General features: G+C 44.8%; 1 protein-coding gene across 4 annotated transcripts in view; it reads left to right on the top strand.

Moving 5' to 3' along the window:
- Nucleotides 1-24,442, top strand: part of LOC147019673 (calcium-dependent secretion activator 2-like) — a 100,786-nt gene that overhangs the window by 55,513 nt on the left and 20,831 nt on the right. For all 4 annotated transcript variants that reach the window (XM_085894294.1, XM_085894296.1, XM_085894293.1 and 1 more), the window contains 5 exons: nucleotides 796-937; nucleotides 2,778-2,936; nucleotides 3,227-3,371; nucleotides 5,154-5,225; nucleotides 8,197-8,280. In XM_085894294.1, coding sequence (XP_085750420.1) covers nucleotides 796-937; nucleotides 2,778-2,936; nucleotides 3,227-3,371; nucleotides 5,154-5,225; nucleotides 8,197-8,280 — 602 coding nt within the window. The remainder of the gene's footprint in view (nucleotides 1-795; nucleotides 938-2,777; nucleotides 2,937-3,226; nucleotides 3,372-5,153; nucleotides 5,226-8,196; nucleotides 8,281-24,442) is intronic.

The raw sequence follows: 24,442 nt of genomic DNA, 5'->3' as shown, positions 1-24,442 counted from the left end.
CGACGATTCTTGAAAGCTTTGTGTGTCGTGAATTTCTCGCCATGCCATATGTTAGTGTGTGAACTCTGTTAGTGTGTGTATGTTCTCCGTTCGCTTAGCTTATACAAGTCATGCCTTTTACTTGCTGGAATAAATTTTGTCTAAAGATTAACTACAGATGGGTAACTTGAGAAAATAAGGCCGTTTTTACAAAATCTCGTTACTATGCCACTCTCGCTACTATGCCACTTTTGCTCGGTCCCGACGGGTGGCATAGTAACGAGCTTTGACTGTACCAGCTTTCTTGGGGTAAGAGATCAACAACAGTTGATCTGGCAGTGACATGCCCACATTCTGCACCCCCCGCCCCCCCCACACTCTCTTTCCCAAATTTGAGAAGCCTGTGAAAGAAGAGCCTTTGGGTCTCCTCCAATTTCAGTTGACACCTTACCTTATTCTCTGCCAAAAGGTATAATTTTAATTTGAAGGCGCATGTGATTTTGTAGTTTAATATTGCTGTGAGTTTGGTGAACTATTTTATTTGTGATTGGAATTTGTTGAAGGATTGTTTGAAATCTTTAAATTCATATTATCCTTTGAATGATGGTGCTTCAAACGACGACGACGGTGACGATGACGATGCCAACTCTTATCTTTCCCTCTTTATTTTAGTGTTCACCATATGCCTTAACTAAAATATTTATGAAACTATTAGTTGAGAAAACCATTCCAATGGCACTTTTGCATCACCATTGCTATCTACTTGGCTGGTGTACTTACAATCTCTCCATGCTGCTTTAATTCCTCTCCTTGCAGAATACCTGTGCAATGGGCCATTCCACATACACTTGCAGAATTCCTTTGCACCAATTTTGGATAGCTACCTGGAAACTATGGAGGCATCCATCGCCCAGTCTGTGCACCGAAGCCTTCAGCAGGAGACATGGCATCCCATACAGTATGCTTGTTGCATCATACATACATACATATATATATATATATATATATATATATATATATATATATATATATATATATATATATTGGGGGCACTACCTCACCACAATGCAAGCTTTAACATCAAGGGTGTAACCTCTTCACTGCACCCTTGATCCAAATCAACACACAACACATGTTAGGTTGTTCACGAAGGTTCTACAAAGGTGGTTTAAATTTGATCGAGATGTCTTTTAATTTATATATTGGTCTGAAGCTCATAGAGGAGCTTGTATATAAATTGAATGCAGGACAGACGGTAGTAAATGTCGGTGTAAAAATTTGCAAAAATTTCCGAGGACATTGGTAGATGATAGACAAACATGTGTTCAATTGGATTTAAACCCGAATTCCCTGCACCACGAGTCAGGGGTTCCGTTGAGAACACCAACGGATCAACCCGTGTAAAGGGCAGAGTGATGTAGATGAATCCTCAAGGGTATTTTTGTTTGCATTGCTAACCCATAGCCATAATGATGTGTTTCCTGCTTTAAAGCGTGGGCTGAAAATCAAGATGGCAGTAAATGAGACGAAAACAGCAGGTGGAACAGTGAATAATTATGAAATTTATGTTCAATAAAACAAGTCTGTTTTACGTTTACAGATTATTAGCTGCACGGTATGGTGATTGGCAACAGCCTGTGAAGGATATCTGTATTTTATTTATCTGGTTCAAATCATTTGAAGATGGACATGCAAGTGTACAAAATTGTTTACTTTTTAAATACAGCATCGAGGTTCATTTGAGAGCAAAAAATTGATCAACATTCTGGATCGGCCATCTTGATCAACGGTGCAAGCATAAATTGAGTCGAGGATCTCATTTTCACTGGCCGAAGCGTTTCAGGTCGCCATATCGGTTCAAAAACTAGAAGGGCGCTCGGAAGAACGCATAGCTCCTCCATGCAATGCCTGATCCATGAGAACATATCGGACCCAATACATTTTTGAAACATCATGAGATACAGTACCATATCGTTTTTGGTCCTATCAATGGTGAAGAATCACTTGAAAAATTAAATAATTCTCGTATCCAGATCTGGATTTGAATCGTCACCAAAATCTAATCAATTCGTCCTCGTCACACACCCAACCTGCCCACAAAATTTAATCTGGATCCTTCCGCAACTCTATGAGATATCCTGTTCACAAACAGACGGACAAACCAACAGACAGAAAGGGGGTGAAAACATAACCACCTTCACCTTTGGTGGTGGAGTTAATGAACGTTACGTAGATTGAAGAGCTCATCTTATTGATGAAGGCTCGTGTCGATCTGTGTCAGCAGACATAGAAAAATGGATGACATCAGCAGAACCCTTATTGAGATATGCTAATGGCCGTGGGAAGCAAGGTCAAGCTGACATTTCTGGCTATAACCTTTCGTCGGAGAAAGATTGTTAATGTCCGAAATGCCCGCTTATCATTGCTTCATATTGCGGTTAGCATGTCTAAATCGACGTCCTGTTGACGCCATCCAGAAGTGAACATTCGTGTAATAATTTTGAGTCTTATCATTAGTGACTTTTTTGGGGGAGGGGGGGGGGGTTGTTTTGCATAAAGAGTCCAGGCTCGTGGAAGAGCTCGAAGTCAAAGTTCATGAAAGTTGTAAACAAATGTCCCCAAGTCAAGTTTGAATCGATCTCATTGCTCGTATGTGCAGTCTGCATGCGTTTGGTGATGACATTCTTATGGTTTTGGGAACATTTATCAACCACCCAAATTTTGGTGTCCATTTTTGTGTGCTGTTTTATTGTTTGATGCTTTGGCATGCCCTACACATATGCGGGACACTGCCTCAGCTCCAACAAGTCAGCTACATCGCTGGAGCTCTTGGGGAAGCTGCAGATGCTGCAAAGTTTCATTACTGACCTGCAGTGGCCCAATGAGAAATACGCAGCTTCCATCGATTCCCGACTCAAGAACAATGCCAATGATGTGATGGCCTGTTGCATTAACAGGTGAGGATAAGCATTAACTGAAGCATGGTTTAATTTCTCACGACATTTATCATTTACTCATTCCATATTGGTCACCAAGTTCGTCAGTCCAGCTGGTGTGAAGTAAATGATTGAACATCTTATTGTGTAATATGAAGAGGGTAAAGCTCAAGGTGTGTGTGTGTGTGTGTGTGTGTGTGTGTGTGTGTGTGTGTGTGTGTGTGTGTGTGTGTGTGTGTGTGTGTGTGTGTGTGTGTGTGTGTGTGTGTGTGTGTGTGTGTGTGTTTATAAAAGCACATGTGTGTTTGCAGGATGGGAACAGCCTTTGAGGCAAAATTGAAAAAGATGTCGAAGGGACTGCAGATGCGTGTGGATGAGACTTTGTGTTCCATGTACAACCTTTTGGGAGATGCCAAACAGCACTTGGGAGTTTTCTGCTGCTCAGACAAACAGAAGGTTTGTGCGTGTTTGGGTGTACGGTTTAACAGTTCACCGGTCAGATTCATACATGGATGCCATCAACACAATGTCGTTGCAAATGGATCCAGGGACGGACATGAAGCAAACATTTTTCGAAGAAAGATGTACGAATGGTTTCACATGATCATTTGTTGTAATCCTGCCTACCGAGTTCACATACATCGTTTTGCATTTTTTCAAAAAATCACTATAAACTACTAAAAGGAATCCGCAACTATCCTTGACCACGTCGTGGAGCTTCGGTCGAGGCCTTCACTTTTTTTTTTTTTACACCTTTATTCACTTTTTCATTTGTTTTCTCTGCAACCGCTTGAGCGATTCGACACAAAACCTGCAACATAGGAGTGCCTATCCATGGGGAATGTTTCAACAAAGTTAGATGACGATTTGATGTAAAAATGTGGCCGGCGTTCAAAAAAGTCCGTTTCCTTTAGGCATGGGTTTCAGGGTGTTTCACATAATCAGGGATAAATGGCTTTGACCTCGCCTGGCTCGGCCATGGATTAATAATTTATACTGCAGCAAGATTGGGTGGTTTAAAAGAATAAAGTTGAGATCCGAATGTACGATTAAAATGCACGCATCGATGATGGGGTTATCTATCTGTACATGCTGCACCACAACCACGTTCTGTTGGTCTGACATGATTCGACATTTTTTTTATTTAGTTGCATATAGTAAGAACTCAAGGATGGGATATTAGACATCGTTGTACGAGTCCTGCATCGTTAATTAATGATAGTATCAGGTTCACAAGAGTGATGGAATGAGCTGTGATGATTTTGGTGCAAAAATTGAAGTTGCTTGTTTGGGCACCACAAGAACATGCTAACTCGTGGTGTATTGATGGAAAATGTTGCCTTGCCCCTCTGGACGAATATCAAAGAAATAGACACACATTGTCTATGCAGTCCATGACAAATTCCGTGCTATTTTTGAAAAGTTGGACCTCTTGAACCATTGTCTTTCTGACAAAAAAGCCTCTGATTTGAATTTTATTGACTCTTCGACCCCTTTTAGGGCATGAGAGCAATGAAAAGCTAAGAATACAAACGTCCACAAGACGAGTGACGTCTCGATACAGATGATCAGATATCATGTATTTTTAAGCACGACTCTGTATACAAAATTCCTCTGACAGCAAAAAAAAAATTGATAAGTTATTAGAACTTGGATAATACGCTGCCAATAAACTTTGCCACGTTAACAAGCTGGCCAACATTACCCACATTTCATAACTCATTCATTTTATCCACTGAAGGGTTTTCCCAATAATGACGTTTCATACACTTCTTTTCAAGCTTCATTGAGTGCCGGACAGACAAGAAGATAGTGAAATTCGTCACCGGTACCATTAGCCTCTTATTATGGACATAACTGTTGAAAAGTATTTTTTGAATAGCGATCATGAGAAACAGGAAGATTATGGTTGCTACAGCAAAGTGTACACATGCTAACTCTGAGGACTGGAGAGAGTTGCAGTAAATAAAGTTCGAAGTAAAATGTGTTCTAAAAAAAACTGTAGTTTGTAATTTGAGCACAGCGGGTTCCTGTTGACTCCATCATGCCAAATCTGCACACTCGTGTCTAATTTTGCGTTCGATGCTCGACTTAAACGATGATTTATCAAAGTTGGAGAAATCGTACCGTACATTGGAATAATACTCTGCTTTCACCAATGTTTTTATTTTTAATCTTTATTTTTGAAATTTACGTGAATACATGTACATTTTTTTTTTCACGTGCATTTGTCACCAGCTACAAGAATGCAAGGCATGGATCGAGATTGAGAAAACTTTCAAGCACATGACCTCGCTTCTCATCACTCGAGTAATGGATGACGTGCCATTTTTTTTTCTTTTCCTACAGTTTTTAGAGTGTATTGAGAAGTTTTAAACATTCAAGGACATTAATAGATTATGTATGTCCAAATCAACAAAGTACATTAGACTCTTGTTTTGATAAATGTACAGATTCCATAGACTATTCATCTTTACAGATATTCATCTTGACTGGAATTGTGCGATACAGATTAATTATTACCAAAGTTCATTGTTTACCTTATCGACTGTGAATGCAGGAGCTTATTTGTTCCAGACATGCTACACTTTGTGCCATTACTGAGTAACCACAGAGTTTTTGCTTCCTGTTTTGAGTTTGAGTTTGAAAATAAGCTCACCATGAAGGTTTGGTTGGTCAAAGGGAAACTTGTGGCTGTCACGTTTGTGAAAGCCGATGTATTTTGAAGCCCCAACCATGAAAGAAACACTGGTCTGGCAAAGCGCATTGTTTTGCAACATGGCGTCCGTTTTCATCGTCTTGGTTGATATGAGCTGATAGAAGAGGTTTCCATCCTCATTTCGGTGCCTGTGAAAAGAAAAAGAATCTTCCAATCTCTCGGCTTATGATGTTGAATATGAAAACTCTCCCAATTTCAAACCATACAGCTTCTTCTTTCATTCATTCATTCATTCATTCACAACAACTTTGTACCATGAAGCTAATGTGTTTTCGAGCAAAACTGAACAAATACGTTCTGTTGGCATTGATTGGTTGAGCTGGGTGTACTGTGCTGGGATTTAAAATAAACGAATGTACAGGGTGTCCACAAATTACGGTTCCAAATTCAAACTGTGATAAAAAAAAATAATGATTATGCGATACAATGATGCTGTTTGCTGCTTGTGAAAGAACATTTCTCAAAGTTTTATTTTCAAGATTTGTCGAGATCATCATTCGTCATCATCGGTGCACTTCTATGTGAGCACTCCTTGTCACACGTACTACATTGAGGCGATACTCCTCCTTCAGGTTCAGTTCAGTATTCCTGCATTTACGGTCTCGATTGCAGCTCTATTCCTCTTCCTCAGATCTGCAATATCAGTGACCCTCATTAAATACATCATATTCTTCACATAACCTCGTAGCAAAAAAAAAAAAAACCAGAGGGTTTACGTCCGGTGAATATGGTGGCCACGGAATCGGACCATCACGTCCAATCCATCGATCATTTAAGTGTTCATTGAGAAAATGTCGCACTACAAGACTACAGTGTGGGGGAGGTCTGTCCTGTTAGTCAATGACCTCTGGTTACAGATCCATAAATTGAAGGATTACAAAGTTCTCTAACATATCCAGGTAAATGTTCGACTTGATGGCTTCACCAAAGAAGAATGGCCCCCAAAAGTCATCAATAGAAACTTTCAAAAACGTTTTCACATTACATGCAGCAAGCTGCATCGTAGCACCTTTTCTCCCTTTCATGCAATATAATTGGTCTGGCAAGATGGCCGAGACGTACCCACACTCGCCTCGAAGCTGTCTAGCCTGGGTTTGAATGTCGGCCCAGCTATAAACTGTCATTCTGTTGTGTTTTTTTTTTTGTTTTGTTACATGCAGGGCGATTCATCAACGTGTGTGCCATCCCTCGGATGGACGTAAACTGTGCATCTATCTGCCGGTATTAGTTGGTGGATGATAAAAATCCCACGGTGTCCTCCGTGCAGATTAGGTGTGAAATCACCGGCACCCTGAACAAAAAAATTCTAAAATTCATGCCCCAACCTCGTATTCCCCCTTTCCTCTATTGTATTGTTCTTCACCGGAGTGCTTTATAAAAGTGTCATTTATCATCAAAACAAAAATCCGTGTTATCGAGTGTTCATCTTCGCAACACGACTGTATGGGAGATTTAAACCTGGGATCCCAGCATCATCGAGGCAAGTGCTCCGGTAAGAATGATGATTTGGCAACCCAACCCAAACTCCTTTTTAGTCCCCTACTGCAATCACCGGAGGGGACTATAGGTTTGCTGTCCGTCCGTTCCACCTGTGGTTTTTCAGACTTTTTTTTCACATACTCTTGAACATAATGAACTGAAACTTGGTACCTTTATTATGTTAAGTTACAGAACAAGTTTGAGTTTCAGGGTGTTTTGTCATTTTTTTTTCAGAGTTATGTCCTTAATGGACTTGGAAAATATCACATCGGTCGGGGACATGTATTGCAAAGCAATTCTCGCTCTTGTTGCACCTTTATTTGGTCGATGTTTGGTCATTTTATACCTCGACCGATGTGATATTTCATACCATGTCAGTTTGGTCCCATTTTTTTTAAAAACTCTCTCTTCAGGGCTACTTTGGTAGGTAATTCTGACAAACAATGTTGGTGTTCAACAGACCTACACATTTACTACTGAGGTTGACGATATCAAATAGGTTGTTGCTCATTGGTGCATTCACAATCTAACTTTTATAATCCATATTTATAATATAACCAATTCAAAACCTCAATACTCCGCAAATGAAAAAAAATTAGAAATGGGCAAGATGTCTTGTGATATGAAATGTAACAATCATCCTTTGTGTGATGCATCTGATTTAACTAGCTGACCTATGATAAAAAAAAAAATTTGTGCTGTTGCTTTTTGGAGCTAGAAATGCTGCATAAAAATGGCTGTACTTGCACATTTAGGATCGGTTCTTCGTCAAAGTTAATGACTATGCATCAAACCATTTTCGCTAACTTCCAAATTCTACTCATTGCATTTTTAAAATGTTGATTGCATGCAGTAAACCCGACCCTTCCCCATCCCACACACACTTCCATTAAGGCCAACGTACACTGAGGCATGTACCTAAAGTTAGGGGATATAACACTTGCATACATGTACACATACGCACACGCACACGCACACGCACACCAGGATCTTGATGCGAACTCGTGATGCCTGATTGTTTGGAAACATTTATACAGGGATAGGATGATGTGTCCTGCATTTATTTATATTTTTTTATTGCAGCTTGTAGATGTGTTGCATGATGTGCTGAGTAAACTGGCAAGATACGACCTTGGAACTCTGTTCTCCTCCATCCTCTCATTAACTGTATGTATTTAATTTTATCCATTTTTTTTTTCATTTCTTCATTGGTAATGTTTCTTTTGTTTTTCAATTACAAGAATTTTCCACCATCCTCCTTTCTTAATTTCTCTTTAATGTACTCTTATGTTCTTTAACGCTGTTATATACTTTTTTGTGATGCTGCCATGATCACAAAACAAGCTCAAATGTCACTCGGGAGAGCGCGTATCTCTGCCAGGCTGAACGGTTTACGTTTTGTATCCCACTGATAGGCTGGATCTGCTGACCTGGTCTTGTCATCTAACCAACTCATCCACCAAATTTTGTCATAATCCATCCACAACTTTTTGAAATGTCATACTATACGAGGTCCGTCTACAAAGTAACAGGACTGAGCCTGCTGTGTGCTCCACTTCCACAACTTGAATGAACGGGTTGCGTCAAAGTCTTTCGCAACGTTCCAGCAATATATACGATTGGTGATGGTTGACTGTGCTCATTGTGTGATTTTTTACAGGTCGTGCTTTACACGTTGTCTTGTCTGAGTCGTTGCGCTATGAGTCGTGAGCAGAGACCCAATCTGAAGTTTCTTGCCGAGCTTGGCAAAACACCTTCCGAATCCTTCGCGATGCTGCAGCAAGTCTACGGGGAAGAAACGATGTCATGTACATGTGAATTTGAATGGCACAAGAAGTTCAATGAGGGACGAGAGGAGGTTGAAGATGATCCACGGTCTGGAGGACCTTCAATGAGCAGAACGACAGACAACATCGAGTGTGTGAAGCTGATGGTGCGCACAGATCATCGACTCACGGTGCGGATGATTGCTGAGGAACTTTCCATCAACAAGGACACTGTCTGGAGCATCATCACTGAAAAACTCAATGCGTAAGGTGTGTGCAAAGATGGTTCCCAAGCTGTTGTCCGAGGACCAGAAACAGCAAAGAGTCACTGTCTGTCAAGACATTATCGAGTGCCTCGAGGACGATCCAGACCTGCTCGGGAGAGTCATTACTGGCGATGAATCGGGGATATTCGAATACGATCCCGAGACCAAACGGCAGAGTCGTCAGTGGAAAAGTTTGGCATCACCAAGATCAAAGAAAGCGAGGATGTCGAAGTCGAAGGTCAAGGTGATGCTCATCGCGTTTTTTGACATCAAGGGCATCGTCGACTTTGAGTTTCTACCACAGGGTCAAACAGTGAATCAATACGTGTACAAGGAGATCCTCCGCCGCCTCATGAGATCAGTCCGGGACAAGAGGAGGGATCTGTGGGAGAACAACGCCTGGGTGCTCCACCATGACAACGCCCCTACTCACAGTGCCCTGAGCATCTAACATTTTCTGGCGGAGAGGAACGTGCCAACTCTGGAGCAACCCCCATATTCGCCAGACTTGGCCCCTTGTGATTTTTTTCCTATTCCCCAAGCTCAAGGGGGTGATCAAGGGGACCCGATTTCCTGATGTGGAGGCCATCAAAAGGGCCGTGACTACGGAGTTCCAGAGGATTCTAGAAGAAGGCTTTTGGGGGTGCATCGAAGCGTGGAAGAAGAGGATGGACAAGTGTGTGAGACTGGAGGGAAACTATTTTGAAGGGGCCAAGCTGTGATTTCAATATATTTATTGGAATAAAACTTCTGTGAAGTCAGTCCTGTTACTTTTTAGACTGACCTCGTATATACTCGTATATCATTTTAGCCCCGTCACACCATGGTGAAGAATTACATAAACAATTATCAGATCTGGATCTTCCCCAAAATCGAACCGATTCTTCCTTGTCAAACACCCAACATGTCCACCAAGTTTCGTCTGACTTGGTCCACAACTTTTTGAGATATTGTGTTATATATATGCTTTGTAGCCCTATCTCTCAATCGTAAGGAATCACTTTAAAAATTCTCGTGGCAGTATCTGAATCCAGATCTTCACCAAAATATAATAATTTTGTCTGTAACACACCCAACCTGTCCACCAATATATATATATATATATATATATATATATATATATATATATATATATATATATATATATATATATATATATATATATATATATATATATATATATATATATACACACACATATTCCCTGCGTCGTAAGAGGCGACCAGGGTTGCGTCAGGAAGGGCATCCGGCGTAAAACATGTGCCAAATCACTATGCGGATCATACGGATGATCCGCTATGGCGACCCTAACGGGAGCAGCCGAAAGAAGAAGAAGAAGAAGAAGAAGAAGAAGATATATACACACATACACACATACACATATATACATACATATATATATATATTTATATATATATATATATTTATATATATATATATATTTATATATATATATATATATATATATATATATATATATGTCCATATGTTTGTGTGTGTGTTGGATCGTCGATCACCCTTGCAGTTAAGGCATGAAGACGTCGATGTACTTGAGAGAAAACTGTTTATTGCTCACCAATACGTGTACATGGAGAACAACAAACACCAGGAACACCAACTTGGTAATTGAGGATGCCCGGAGAGTGCTTCTGCCAGGGCAGTTGAGTCACTCCCTTTTATGCACGGTTTTATCTTTGACAAATGCTATTTTCACAATTGTCCTCCCCTTTCCCAGGACCAGCTGAGAGCAGCTGGCTTATATCTTCAAACAACTGTGAATCAAGCAAGATAACTCAAAGTAAAGTAACTCCTTAATGCTGCTAAATAGCATTCTTGTGGATTACTGACCACATCCTTATCTCTACACACAGTGCTCTAAATTCCTTTTGTGAACAACAAGCAGGAGTGTATTTTTGGCTACTGCAGGAGAGTGAGTAAAACTCTTGGGAACAAACAAAGCTAATAAGAAGAAGCTACAAATCCCAACATTCCCTTCTATTGCTCCTTTAAGAAACAGTTTTATTGAATCACAACCAAGCATCTTCTCAATTCAGGCCGGCAGATGACCCAGCTCCGTGGCACAGGACAGACCGCTCCCTGGGAGGAGTTCCATCCTTCGGGGTAACTCCAGATGGTCTCCATGGCGGTCGAAAGGCTCCCCTGCACCTCTCTAACCCAGGGAGAGAGCTTCCTGCCCCACCAAAGATGGAATTGCATGCCAAACCCTCTGATTAACAAATCATTCAGTAAAATCTCTATCCAAAAACTGCTCAGGCTTTCGGTCTGAGTCTAAGCCCATACTTAATTGGTGCACATCCATTTCCAGTTCCATTCTAACATTTATGCCAGATCTGCAGCATTTAGGTCCATATCCACAGACACATTTTCATCTTCCTTTCCAAACATTGCATACAAATCATCATTCTCAAGTTTAGCTGCTGCAATCAATTGAATAAGTTCCTCATCTTTAATCACAGGTGCCTGGTGCATAGCAGTATATGTATTACAAGCAGGTGATACATCGCTACAAGCAGGTGATACATCGGGAGCAAGGGTAGCGGGGGGGGGGGGGGGTGTACAACAGTGGTTTAGGGAGGTGTGGGGAAATTGCTCCTTCTATTGGAAAGTCCCTTTCCCTAGCTCTAGCTAACAGCGTCATCTCAGGTTCGGGCTTTGTTTCGTGCTTCTTGGGTGTTGACTTCAGATGCCATCCTGTAACACACTTTCGCAAGCCAGCCATAATGGCTGCTTTAATTACAGACAATATAATGAACATTCCAATCACCACAGCCAATCCTGTCAGCAAGAACCTGAGAATGGTTCCCCCCCCCCAACCTCCAAACAATCTCTGCAACCATGCTCCGATCTTCCATCCTGGACTGTAATCATGATGCTTTGTAGCCTCCTTTCTTATGTGTCCTGCTCGGTCATGGATTTTCTCTGAATTATCTGGAATTATACATGCAACATTCTTTACCAATTACAGCACAAGTTCCCCCTTTTTCAGCAAGAATCATGTCCAAAGCCACTCTATTTTGCTGAGTCATTGTCCTTAATGCGACCAACTCCGCATTAATCTTATCAAAACTATCAGCAGTTTCGTGTCCCATCACTTCCAATGATGCTGCCATTTTAATAAGTTCTCTCCCTGCTACCCAGGCCCCATATCAGGGGTAAATTACCATTGCTGCAAATTCCCCACCTGATATGGTCCTCTTACGTCGTTGCTGATTTACCTTGGATAATGGGCCAGTGATAAAACGCATGTGTGGCACGACATAGGCCAGATAACAAGACCCGGCCCAGTTGAGTGGCAACCAAGGATAGGCCCTAAACCCACATACAAAATATGTGCCGTTGGATGTGACCTTCGGATATGTTCCCTTTTTACCCTTTTGGTTGTCGTCCATGTCTTTTACCTCTGGATTAGTTGCAGGTAGAATTCCCTGCATAAAATTTGCTGCTAGGATTTGTCCAAGTAAGACAAAGGGTCCCAGTTCGTCTGTACGCAATCGTGAAATACGGAGGTCTTTTCTTTAAGTTAAAAGGAGGGTACCACGCACCTGTATAGACTGCACATGATGAGTTACTGGTTCTGGTCAAATTAAAGTTGTGGTATCAAGCAGCTCCACAATAGTCTGTTTCCTCAAATGGGATCACAGATAATGGTAAACCTGTTTTTGAGGAGTGCGGGAGGTAAGCACATTCCCAGCACTAAGTCGTATTACTCAATGTTGCATATCTGTGTGACAGGAGTAAGAACGTATTAATCCCATGTATTCCCAAGTCATGCAAGTGCTCAGCATGGTTCTCAATTGCTCTTTTCCCTCTCTGTTTGATTGGCCAAGAGTCAATTTGCCCTTCCACTTCCCAACTTCCGATCCAAAGGGCAATTATAGCAACTAGGATTTGCTGTGACACGTTCATCCTTGCGCACCCTCCTATTCTGTCGGGATGGCAAGTTTGCAGTGTGAGGAGTGCATCCAAGCAGGCTTACCTTCACACTTTACAGCGGTCGTGGTGGTCAGCAATACCTGAAATGGTCCTTTCCACCAGGGTTCCAAGGCTGTTTTCCTCGTGAAGTGTTTTACCAGCACGTAGTCTCCCGGCTGGAAGGTATGGTACGACTCCTCCACTGGTTCTGGCAGCGCCTCTTTCACCCTCGTATGTATCGCTCGAACAATCCTGGAAAGCTGTTTGCAAAATGTCAGCAAGTTTTCGTCCATCATTGCAATGTCCAGCTTATTCATATTGGTAGGAGTGGTTACAGGTAGCCGCATCGGCCTTCCCATTAGTATTTCATGAGGAGATTGTGATGTCCGAGGCGCAGCTGAACATGGAGAGCGAGAGCGTTAGTAGTAACTCCGCTTTATTGCGCGTCTGGATGAACATCACTGCCACCCCAAACGGGCGAGTCATAATGTACGAAAACCCAATCACGTGATACAGCACACTCCTCCCCTCATAAAATGACAATTCAAATGATGAAATGACAATTTTAACATGACCAAACAAAACCAATCAACATTCAAAATCCTCCAAGTACCACGGCCGTTTCCTGACCCGCCACGGACGGGCAGCGACGCCAGACGGCCCAGGCTCAGACGCCTCCCGGCTTGGTCGAGGCGACACCCTCGCCGGACTCGCCCCATCTGCAACAACAACCGCCCCCGGCTGACAAGCTCGCTCGTCGTCCTCGGGCAGGACTGAATCAGGTGAACAACGCGCAGGCGTCGGCACGTCCGGCCCTGGCGATACAACGTCTGGCCATGGCGACATTACAGGTGGGGGTCCCACATCGCTCGGCACAAGGGGGGGGGTGATGCTGAGCAGCGATCATGCATTTAGTCCACGTGCAGCTTCCACACCTCCCCACCATCAGTCCGCACCATGCAAATCGCCGGCCCCAGTACCACAGAGATCACAGCCGGCACCCATTTGCAACCGTGGAAATAATCGCGCACCATTACCCGCTGTCCCACATCAAAACCGCGCAGCAGCATGGGGCGCGACACCACCCCACTCACCGACCCTCCAGGTCGCAGCAAATCCAGTCTTGACCCCAATGCCCGTCCAGAGAGACGAATGGCAGGAGAATCGCCGGTGACAGGATGAATAGCGTTCCTGTATTGGAGCAAAAAGACATCGACCACCGTCTGCACAGGTGCAACACCCCCCCCCTGCGCAAAGCCCATTTCAACATTTTAACAAACGTCTCCGCCTGCCCATTCATCGCAGGATGATACGGTGCGGACCTTAGATGTCGAATACCATTTTGACGCATAAACTCATCAAATACACCTGCGATGAACTGCGGATCATTATCAGAGACCAGAACCTTGGGTAATCCTTTATTTGCAAAGATCGTCCGCAGTTTTTCTACTGTAATGTTTGCTGATGTATGCTGCATTACTACAACCTCCGGCCATTTAGAGAATGCATCGATCACAATCAAAAACATTTTGCCATTAACCGGCCCCGCAAAATCCACATGGACCCTCTGCCAGGCCCTGACTGGGGTAGGCCATAGTCCCGAAGCTCGACGCGGGTTATCAGCATCTGTTTGACACGTGGTGCAACGCTTAACCAACTGCTCAATGTCTTTGTCCAACCCCGGCCACCACAACAGGCTACGAGCAAGACTCTTGGTCTTCACGACGCCAAGGTGACTGACAAGCAGGTCTTCCAAACACCGCTGCCGGAACTTCGGTGGAATCACCGCCCTCATTCCCCACATAATGCACCGTTGGACCAACGACAGCTCCGATGCGCGCGACGCGACAGGCTGAAATGCCGGTGTTGAAGGTAGATCGCTCCAATTCCCCGTAGATATCGCCTGGACGACACGGGCGAGCACTGGATCATGAGCCGATTCCACCGCGACCTGTTTGGCCGTGATCGGCCCGCATTGGACCTGGCCTAGCGCGAACACATCAACCCGGTCAGCCGACTCAGACGCAGCTGGACCCTCCGCGCAAGGCAAGCGCGAGAGCCCGTCGCAGTTAGCATGTTTTTCGGTGCTCCGGAACTGAATATCGTAATTGTAAGCAGCAAGAAACAGACACCACCGCTGTATCCGCGCGACCGCTACCACCGGTACCCCGCGTTCGGTTCTCAGGATGAATTGAAGCGGTTTGTGATCCGTCTGCAAAGTGAAATGCCGCCCCAGCAGTTATTGATGAAACCTCCGCACACCCCAGACGAGGCTGAGAGCCTCGCGCTCGATCTGGGCATATTCCCGCTCTGCTGCGGACAGGGTCCGGGATGCAAAACAAACAGGCTGCTCGGAACCATCGTCCATCCTGTGGGAGAGCACTGCCCTGATGCCATATGCAGAGCTGTCGCATGCCAATAAGAGTGGACGCGCAGGCTCGTAGTGCACGAGGGCCGTATCCTCTGTGAGCAGCCGCTTGACGCGGTCGAACGCCGCCTGGTGTGCAGGTCCCCAGGCTCAGCGCTCGTCCTTCCTGAGCAACCGCGTTAACGGCGCAAGCTGTGAGCTGAGCCCGCACACGAACCTTTGGTAATACTTGGCCATACCAATGAACGAGCGCAGCTGCGTCTTGTCGCGAGGCGGTGGCATGTAATGAATCACCTCCACTTTCTGAGGGCCTTTCAACAGCCCATCCGGCATGATGACGTGCCCGAGGTATTCCAAGCGCTGCTTGAAGAACGCGCACTTGTCTCTGTTCAAGCGCAGGCCGCAAGCTTCTAGCTTCGTCAGCACTTGGGAAATGTTCGCAAGGTGCTCGTCCGCCGTTTTCCTAGCAATGAGCACATCGTCCAGGTAGGTTTGAGCGGGCAGGCCAATGCAAACCTGATCCATGGCTTTCTGCCACAAGGCCGGGGCCGAAGTAATCCCAAAACAGAGTCGAATATATCGATAGAGCCCTTGACACGTGTTGATTGTCAAAAGGTCGCTACTCCTGGGATCCATCGGCAGGTGAAAATATGCATCACGCAGATCAAGCTTCGTGAAGTATTGACTTCCCGCCAATCGCGCATATATTTCATCGATTGACGGCAGTGGATATTGCTCCACACTGAGCCCCAGGTTAACCGTGGACTTGAAGTCCCCGCACAATCGGATGTCTCCATTCCGCTTCAGCACCGTGACGACCGGGGTGGCCCAATCTGAGTACGACACCCGTTCGATCACTCCACAGGCCTCCAGCCTATCCAGTTCACCCTTGACCTTGTCCCGCAGGGTATATGGCACCGGTAGTGGTTTACAAAAACGAGGAACCACCCCCTCCTTCAGGAAGAGTTTTTCCTCCACGCCCTTGAGTTACCCAAGGTCGTCGCAAAACAAACCTTGATGTCTTTGAAGCATCTTCTCCAACTGATCCTCCCATTGGTGCGGCACGGGTTGCACAAGGTGAACGGCGGCCCAGTCTAGCCTGATGCGGGTCAGCCAGTCTCAGCCTAGGAGAGACGGACCCCTCCCCCGCACGACATACAACGGAAGCGTGGCGACCTGGCCTTGGTACCGCACAGACACGTCTGCCATCCCGACTGGCGTTATCTTCTCGCGGGTGTGCGTGAACAGTGTGAGGTCGGACCTGATAAGCTTCAGGTGGTTGAGTCTACGCGCGGTCTGTTCGCCGATGATCGACACCGCCGTTCCCGTATCAACCTGAAACGTGATCGGCGTGTTGTTCACTTCGACTTCCACCGTCATCGGGCGCGCCGCCGCAGAGACAATTGAAAACGGGCCCATCAACGGCTGCCGGTTTCCCCCCGGGTCGCCGAAGTCGCCTCGCACATCGCCGTCCATGACCTTAACGGTAGCCAATGCCCCTCGGCACACACGCTTCAGATGACCCACCTTGTGACAACGTAAACACACGGTGTTTTTAAACGGGCACACAAGGCGCAGGTGTCGATCTCCGCATCCCAAACACATCTGCGGGGTCTCCTTGCCGCTCGTGCGGCCGCGCGGCGACGTCTGGCCCCGGCCCGCACCGAAGGTCGTGCGTGCGTCCTGGGGCGCTCGCGACACCGCGTGGGCCCCGGGCCATCCGGCATGCTGTGGCCGGTGATGGCCCGAACATCTCCGAGAGTCTGCTCGACACCTGTAGCAGTGTCGACCGCTGAGGTGAATGTAATGGCTTCACCCTTCAGCCGTAGAACCGCCGAAACCATTTTCGCATCTTGCAAACCAGAAATAAAGCGATCTCTGAGCCGAGCTGGCCGCTCCTCTGCCATGAACTTTCAGGCCACGGACGAATGCTTCACTCGTGCCATGAAATTAGCGACGCGCTCCTCCCTACCTTTCGCGAGGTGATCGAACTGGTATCGAGCCAGCTGTAATGACTTCTCTGGCACCATGTGTGCTTTCATCTTCCGCACAATGTCCTGAAACGACAGCGCGTCCCCACTGGGCTTGTCTGGCGCCACCAAATAACTCAGCAGTCGATAATGTTCCACCGATAGCGAGGCGAGCAAGATCGACTTCTGTTTGCTCTCGTCGACCACATAATTCGCGTGGAAATAGCATCCTAATTGTTCTGAAAACAATTTGAAGTCGTCTCCGACGAAAACGGGCACCTGTCCGTGCGCCGTGACTCGTCGATCAACCATCCTCGTCAGCCAACTGTGATGTCCGAGGTGCAGCGGAACATGGAGAGCGAGAGCGTTAGCAATAACTCCGCTTTATTGCGTGTCCGGGTGTACATCACTGCCACCCCTAGCGGGCGAGTCATGATATACGAAAACCCAATCACGTGATACAGCACAGATAACCCTGATTTTCGGTTTATGGTGGACCGCATGCTCATTAATGCCAAAGGTAATGCGTCCGACCACTTTAACCCTGTTTCTGTTGTTATCTTTGCCAATTTATTCTTCAGAATTCCATTCTGCCTTTCTACAGCACCTGCTGATTGCAGGTGATAAACGCAGTGAAACACTTGCTTAATTCCCAAATGCCTTACATACTGCTTGTGTCACTTCTCCTGTAAAGTGTCCCCCTTGATCATGTGATAGCTTGTAAGGGATGCCGAATCAACAGAAAAAGCTCTTCATCAAGTGCTTTACCATAGTGACAGCATATGCCTTTGCACATGGGTATGCCTCTACCCATTTGGTAAACATGTCTACCATTACCAAAACATTTTTGAAGCCACATGACTGAGGCATATTGATGAAATGTATTTGCAGGTGTACAAAAGGACCCCATGGATGGGGGTGAGCACCTTGCTCGCATGTTTTACCTGTCGTCTGTTGATTGTGCTGTTGACATACCTGGCAACTCCTGCAGACCTCTTCGGCTACTTTCCCAATTCCTGGCGCATACCATGATTCCTGCACCTGTCTCGCAGTCCCCCTCTTGCACACATGTCCATTCAAATGGACCATGCGTGCAAGCCACGGCAGGATCTCAACTTGCGCTACAACTTTCCCATTGTTTGTCCATAGTCAATCTTCATCCACCATTCCTCCTTTTGCCTGCCACTTGTCACGGTTATTAATTGGTGCTGCGGCTTGAATAGCAATGATATCTGATTGGCTATATTGGTGTAGCTTAACCTGCTCATTTGCTCTGCATGCCGGCATTACCAAAGGAATGGATTGTTCCGCAGCCGACTTGGCGGCTTTGTCTGTTTTATTATTTCCTTTATCGACGGCTGTTGTTAGCTTCTGGTGTGCTCGGCACTTAATGACAGCTCTCGTTTTAGGTAGCATAATGCTCGCTAGAAGCTTGGATATTAAACTGTCATTCTTAATGGGTGCACCTGCGGAGGTTAAAAACCCTCGCATTTTCCAGATAGCACCTTTGTCATGTACCACGCTAAATGCGTAGTTGGAATCAGTGTGTGTATATATATATATATATATATATATATATATATATATATATATATATATATATATATATATATATATATATATATATATATACAGTAAGCCCTCGCTAACCGGAAGTTCGCATATCGTAGTTTCGATTTTTCTTAATTTAGTTTTAATGACCAATTTTTCAATTATTGCAAACATTTTATGCCTATCGTAATGTCATTGCAAGGAAAAACGCAAAAAAAAGTTTCAAACTGCCTGCAAAAAACAATCACAGGATGCGCATAAACACACTTTCACTTTACTGCGCATGTACTGTATGCTGTACTGTACGTATTCTCTTCACGCTCGCCTGCATACATTCCAGTATGAATCCCAAGCGACCCGCAAGTCTTTTGCCGAGCACACCTCGTTTCAAGCGACAACGAAAGGCTGTCACATTGAAGGTGAAATTGGATATAATTAAGAGACATGAACGAGGTGAAGGGACAACGGAAATCGGCCGCGCGCAGCAATCACTGCATCGACTGTACATTCGATCGTTCAAAGTTCGGCAAAGATAAAGAAAATATCACAGATTGCGACCAGTTCGAGTGCAACGACACTAACGAGAATGAGAGATGGTGCCATGCACAACATGAAGCGTTTATTATGTGTGTGGATAGAAGATCAAACTAAACGTCGCATGCCTTTATCTCTTGCTGTGATACAAGAAAAAGCGCGTCGTTTGTTAGGGCATTGACCCACGATTACGTGACCAATTACTTCTCCAATCATGTTGAGAAGTACTCCAAGGAGAACAACATTGACAACAAATCTTTGCTGCTTGTAGAAAATGCTCCTGCCCATCCTCAGCAAATGGAAGACTGGTGTGAAAACGTGCAGGTAGTATTTTTACCACCAAATACTACCTCACTTTTACAGCCTCTGGATCAGGGAGTTATTGCTGCTTTTAAAGCCTATTATGTTAAGCATACCATGCTGCAGCTTATCAAAAAAACTGATTTTTTTTTTTTTTTTTTTTTGTATACCTTGGTCGAGGCTCGTATGAGAGCTAACACACAACTCACAGCAAGGAGGCATGAGACAAGAGGGGCGGGAGTGGAAGGGACAAAACATTGGGGAACAGACACAGGTGAACTGTGGAAGGGAGAGGGATGGGGATGGGACGGGGAACATGGCGAGGAGAAGATGGACATTACAGGGACTTTCAGGAAGGAAAGCAGGAGAATTGAAGGAAGTGGGCTTGGGTGGATTATCGGGGGTAGAAAAGATCGAGGATTTGGATGGGGGAAGATAAGAGGTGGTGGTGAACAGCTGTTTTGAAAGCCTGGAGGGAAGAATGGGAAAGAATAGAGTGAGGAAGTTTATTCCAAAGGCGGGAAAAAGAGGAATGAAAGTGTGAAGATGAGCAGTGATTCGTGATTTTGGTAGTTTTACCAGAAGGGGGTTGTTGGCGGACCTTGAGCGCCCTGTGGAAATGTGGTTGGGACAAATCGCAGAGAGAGCAGGGGGGCAAGGCTGGAGAGGAGTCGGTAGAAGACAGAAAGACCACCGACCAACCTGCGGTGATTGAGTGAGAGGCCCAAAGACTCAGCTTCATTGCGGGAGATGCCGATGATCTTAAAAGCCCTGGTTTCGACAGCGTGAAGTCGAGAAAGGTGGGAGGCAGGAGCACCAGCCCAGAGGGGAGAGCAGTACTCCATCAGGCTACGGACAAAAGCTTTGTAAGTGGTCAGGAGCTCAAGAGGGCCGAGGAAGGACTTTGCACGACGGAGGATTCCCAGTCGGCGACTGGCTTTTGAGGCAAGGTTGGAAATGTGACTTTCCCAGGAAAGGTCATAGCAGATAGTGAGACCCAGAAGCTTGAAAGAAAAGACTTCTTCCAGAGGATTGTTGAGAAAGTGGATGGGGGGGTTTTGTAAACGGTCCTTTCGAAGAGACATAGTGAGAGTGTGAGATTTGTCTGGATTGAAAGACATGTTCCACGTGTTGGACCAGTTTGTGATTTTATCCAGATCTGCAGTGAGCGAAGAAGCTGCTGCTTGCCGGTCTGAGGGATGACAGATGGTACGGCAGAGGGTGGAGTCATCGGCAAAGAGAAATAGAGGATTTTCCAGAGAGTCCGAGAGATCATTGATGAAAACCAGAAAAAGAACAGGGCCCAGAATGATAAGGACAAGCTATCAATCAAGGAGTTTTGGCAAACATACAACATAAAAATGGCTTTGCAAAACATTGAGGATTCATGGGCGGAGGCGAGTGCCTCCACAATGAACGCTGTGTGAAAGAAAGTGTGGCCCGAGTGTGTCCACAATTTCACGGGGTTTGCTGATGTTCCGTTGATTACAAGTCAAATTATAGACCTGGCGCAGGAGGTTGGTTTGAAGAGGTTGACGAAGAGGACGTGGATGACTTACTGGAGTCTCATGCAGAACCCTTAAGCAATGAAGATCTTATGGAGTTGGAACAGCAGTGGGCTCTTGAGGAAGAAGAAGATGCTGTGACACCTTCATCCGACCATCTCACCATGAAAAACCTCAGCCAAATCCTCAGCTCATTTGAAAGTGCCACAGAATTTGTTATCGAGCAAGATCCAAATCTTGAAAGGAGCACTGATTTTAGCTGTGTTGTTTATGATGCCCTTTGTTGCTACAAGGAACGTTATGCAGCAAAGAAAAAGAAAGCCATCCAGCCCACTCTCCATGCATTTTTCAAGCCAAAAGATGCAGCACCAACTCCATCCACCATCCAGGATGCTCCTTCAACCAGCTGCCAAGAGACCGTTCCTGCTGGTGAAGAAAGTGACAGCACAGTGTCAAGTGAAGAGGGGGACGATTCTGCCACTCTGCAAGTGTGACTTGTCCACCGCAATCAACTCCGTTCCTCCAGCCTCGGGGTAAGTCTCCACGACTCGAGGAGTGTGTTTTGTTTATTTGTGTTTATGTCGAAAAAATTCCGAGCCAAAAACACATCCCCCCTTTAACACATTGGTTTCTATGGGAAAATATGTTTTGTTTAACACAGTTTCGCTTATCATAAGGTTTTCCAGGAACGCAACTCTTGCGAAAAGCGAGGACTTACTGTATATATATATATATATGTATATATATATATATATATATATATATATATATATATATATATATATATATATATATATATATATATATATATATATATTGACTGTTTGACCAGCCGACAATTCGCAAGCCCTAATAAGGGCGCATTGTTCCGCTTACTGTGCGGAGTAGTGCGAGAGCAAGCTAGCTGCTTCCTTAATTGAGCCATTAGTGCAAACAGCATAACCCGCATGACCTGAACCATCCTGACCTCGGTGAACTGACCCATCAACAAACAAGGTTAAGTCAGGATCCTCCAACGGCTGGTCCTTTAGGTCCGGTCCCACCGTGGATACCACCTGGATCGCTTCGGTACAATCGTGAGGATCGCCGTCTTCCTCCGTTGGTAATAAGGAGTCTGGATTAAGAACATTACAATGTTCTGTCTGGAGGTTCAGTCGGTGGAGCACGGTCATTTCATACTACATCAATCGTGTATTGGTTCGGTGTTGTGTCTGTTTCTGTGTCAAAAGAGACGCTACACAGTGGGGAACTCTTAAGATTTAGGATGACCCATTACGATTTCCACCATGCGTCTAACAGCATAACTCGCCGCGGTCACGGCTTGTAAGCAAAGTGGCAGGCCGCGTTCAACCGGGTCTAACCTTCGGCTGAAGTATGCTATTGGGCGTTGGCGGTCGCCATGCTATTGCGTCAGCACAGTTTGTGCAAACCCTTTTATTTCATGAGAATAAAGGAAAATCGGCTTTTCATAACCTGGAAGGCCCAAAGCCGGGGCCGTCAAGAGTGCTACTTTCAATTTATTAAAGCACTCCTCCATTCCTTTAGTCCACTCGATTACATTGGGCTGATTCTTACCTACCACAACATACAGTTCCTTAGTCAGAATTGCATAATCGAAAATCCACTGCCTACAGTAGGTTGCCATTCCTAGGAACCGCATCGTGTCCTTTTTTTGTACGAGGGCGGGGCACTTCCGCAATTGACGTTACCCTTCCCCTGTCCAACTCTCTTTTCCTGTGCGAAATGTGGTGCCCCAAATACTTAACCTTCTCCTGCACCAGTTGCAGTTTGTCCTTGTTTACTTTTATGGCTTTTCTTCGCCAATGCCTTGAACAGCTGTAGCATATCTATCTTGCACGTTTCCCTATTTGGGGAACAAATTAGCAAATCGTCCACATATTGTAGCAGCACTGAATTTCCTCTTAATACTACATCATCTAGGTCTTTATGCAGCGCACGCAAAAACATTGTAGGGCTATTAGCAAAGCCCTGCGGCAGGACCGTTCATGCATATTGGCGGCCATTATACGTAAAAGCGAATAAAAATTGTGATTCTTCTGGAATAGGCACTGAGAAAAATTCAGAACATAAATCAATTACCGTGAAATGGGTGGAGCTTGCGGGAATAGATGTTATTAGCACCTCTGCACTCGGTACCACTGGGTGAACGCTTTGAATCGCCTCATTTACCTCTCGCAGGTCTTGAACAAATCTCCACATATCCTTCGGTGGCTTTTTAACTGGCAATATACGTGTGTTACACGGACTTGAAGTTTCCACAGTTATCCCCTGTTCTTTCAGAGATTTAATTACTGGTCCTATTCCGGCCTCCGCCTCCTTGCAGAGAGGATATTGGCGTACGTTTGGCCAACGTGCTCCAGGTTTTAGTTTGACCCATAGACTCCTATAGAGAAGGACTGGAAACTCCCATGTTGGGGGTTTGTAACTTGAGTCTGAAGGATTAACTTGAGTCCAGGGCTAAAATGACTTTGAGAAGGGCTAGAGACAATCTCGGGATCTATATAGGGGTTTTTGAGGACAACGAGTTCAATAGTGTCATTTTCAACACCACCTTAGGTCATCTTCAAGATCAAAAGGTCATATTTCATGGTCAAATTACTGAATTTTGGTATTTTTTGCCCGTTTTTGTGTCTAACTTATAAACGGTGAGAGATGGCTGATTGTAATAAGATGCAAGTGTGTGGAGCTGTCAAACTTTGATATTTATTGTCATATATCGTATTACATAAACATTATTTGCATGTCACAACACTATGCCTATAATAACTATGTCTATGTCTATCACTAGTTGGAGAGCTTTCCTTGCCTCGTGAGGCATCCCAAAGCTTTTTCATTGTCACTTACATTGAGGACATGAGCTTTCAATAGAATGTTAGTTGAAGTAGTACATGCAGCATTACTACTAGCTAAAGGTGCATCGACAGAGGATAACAGCTCAGCAAAATGAAATCGGCAACGCATTTTATTCTTGTCATACAAATTATAGGCATTATGTACAAAAAAGACGGTTGACATAGTCGGCACACTCAATCCACCTCTATTCAAATTATCTAGAAACTCAGATGACACCTCGTTACCATCTTCATCATCAATGATCTCCTCCATACCAGAGCTA

Source organism: Eptatretus burgeri, chromosome 9, assembly GCF_056783735.1.
Source record: "Eptatretus burgeri isolate ZD-2024b chromosome 9, Ebu_testis_v1, whole genome shotgun sequence".
Classification (NCBI taxonomy): Eukaryota; Metazoa; Chordata; class Myxini; order Myxiniformes; family Myxinidae; genus Eptatretus; species Eptatretus burgeri.
Note: the sequence above shows the minus strand (reverse complement) of the source record. Positions and strands in the feature narration are given on the sequence as shown.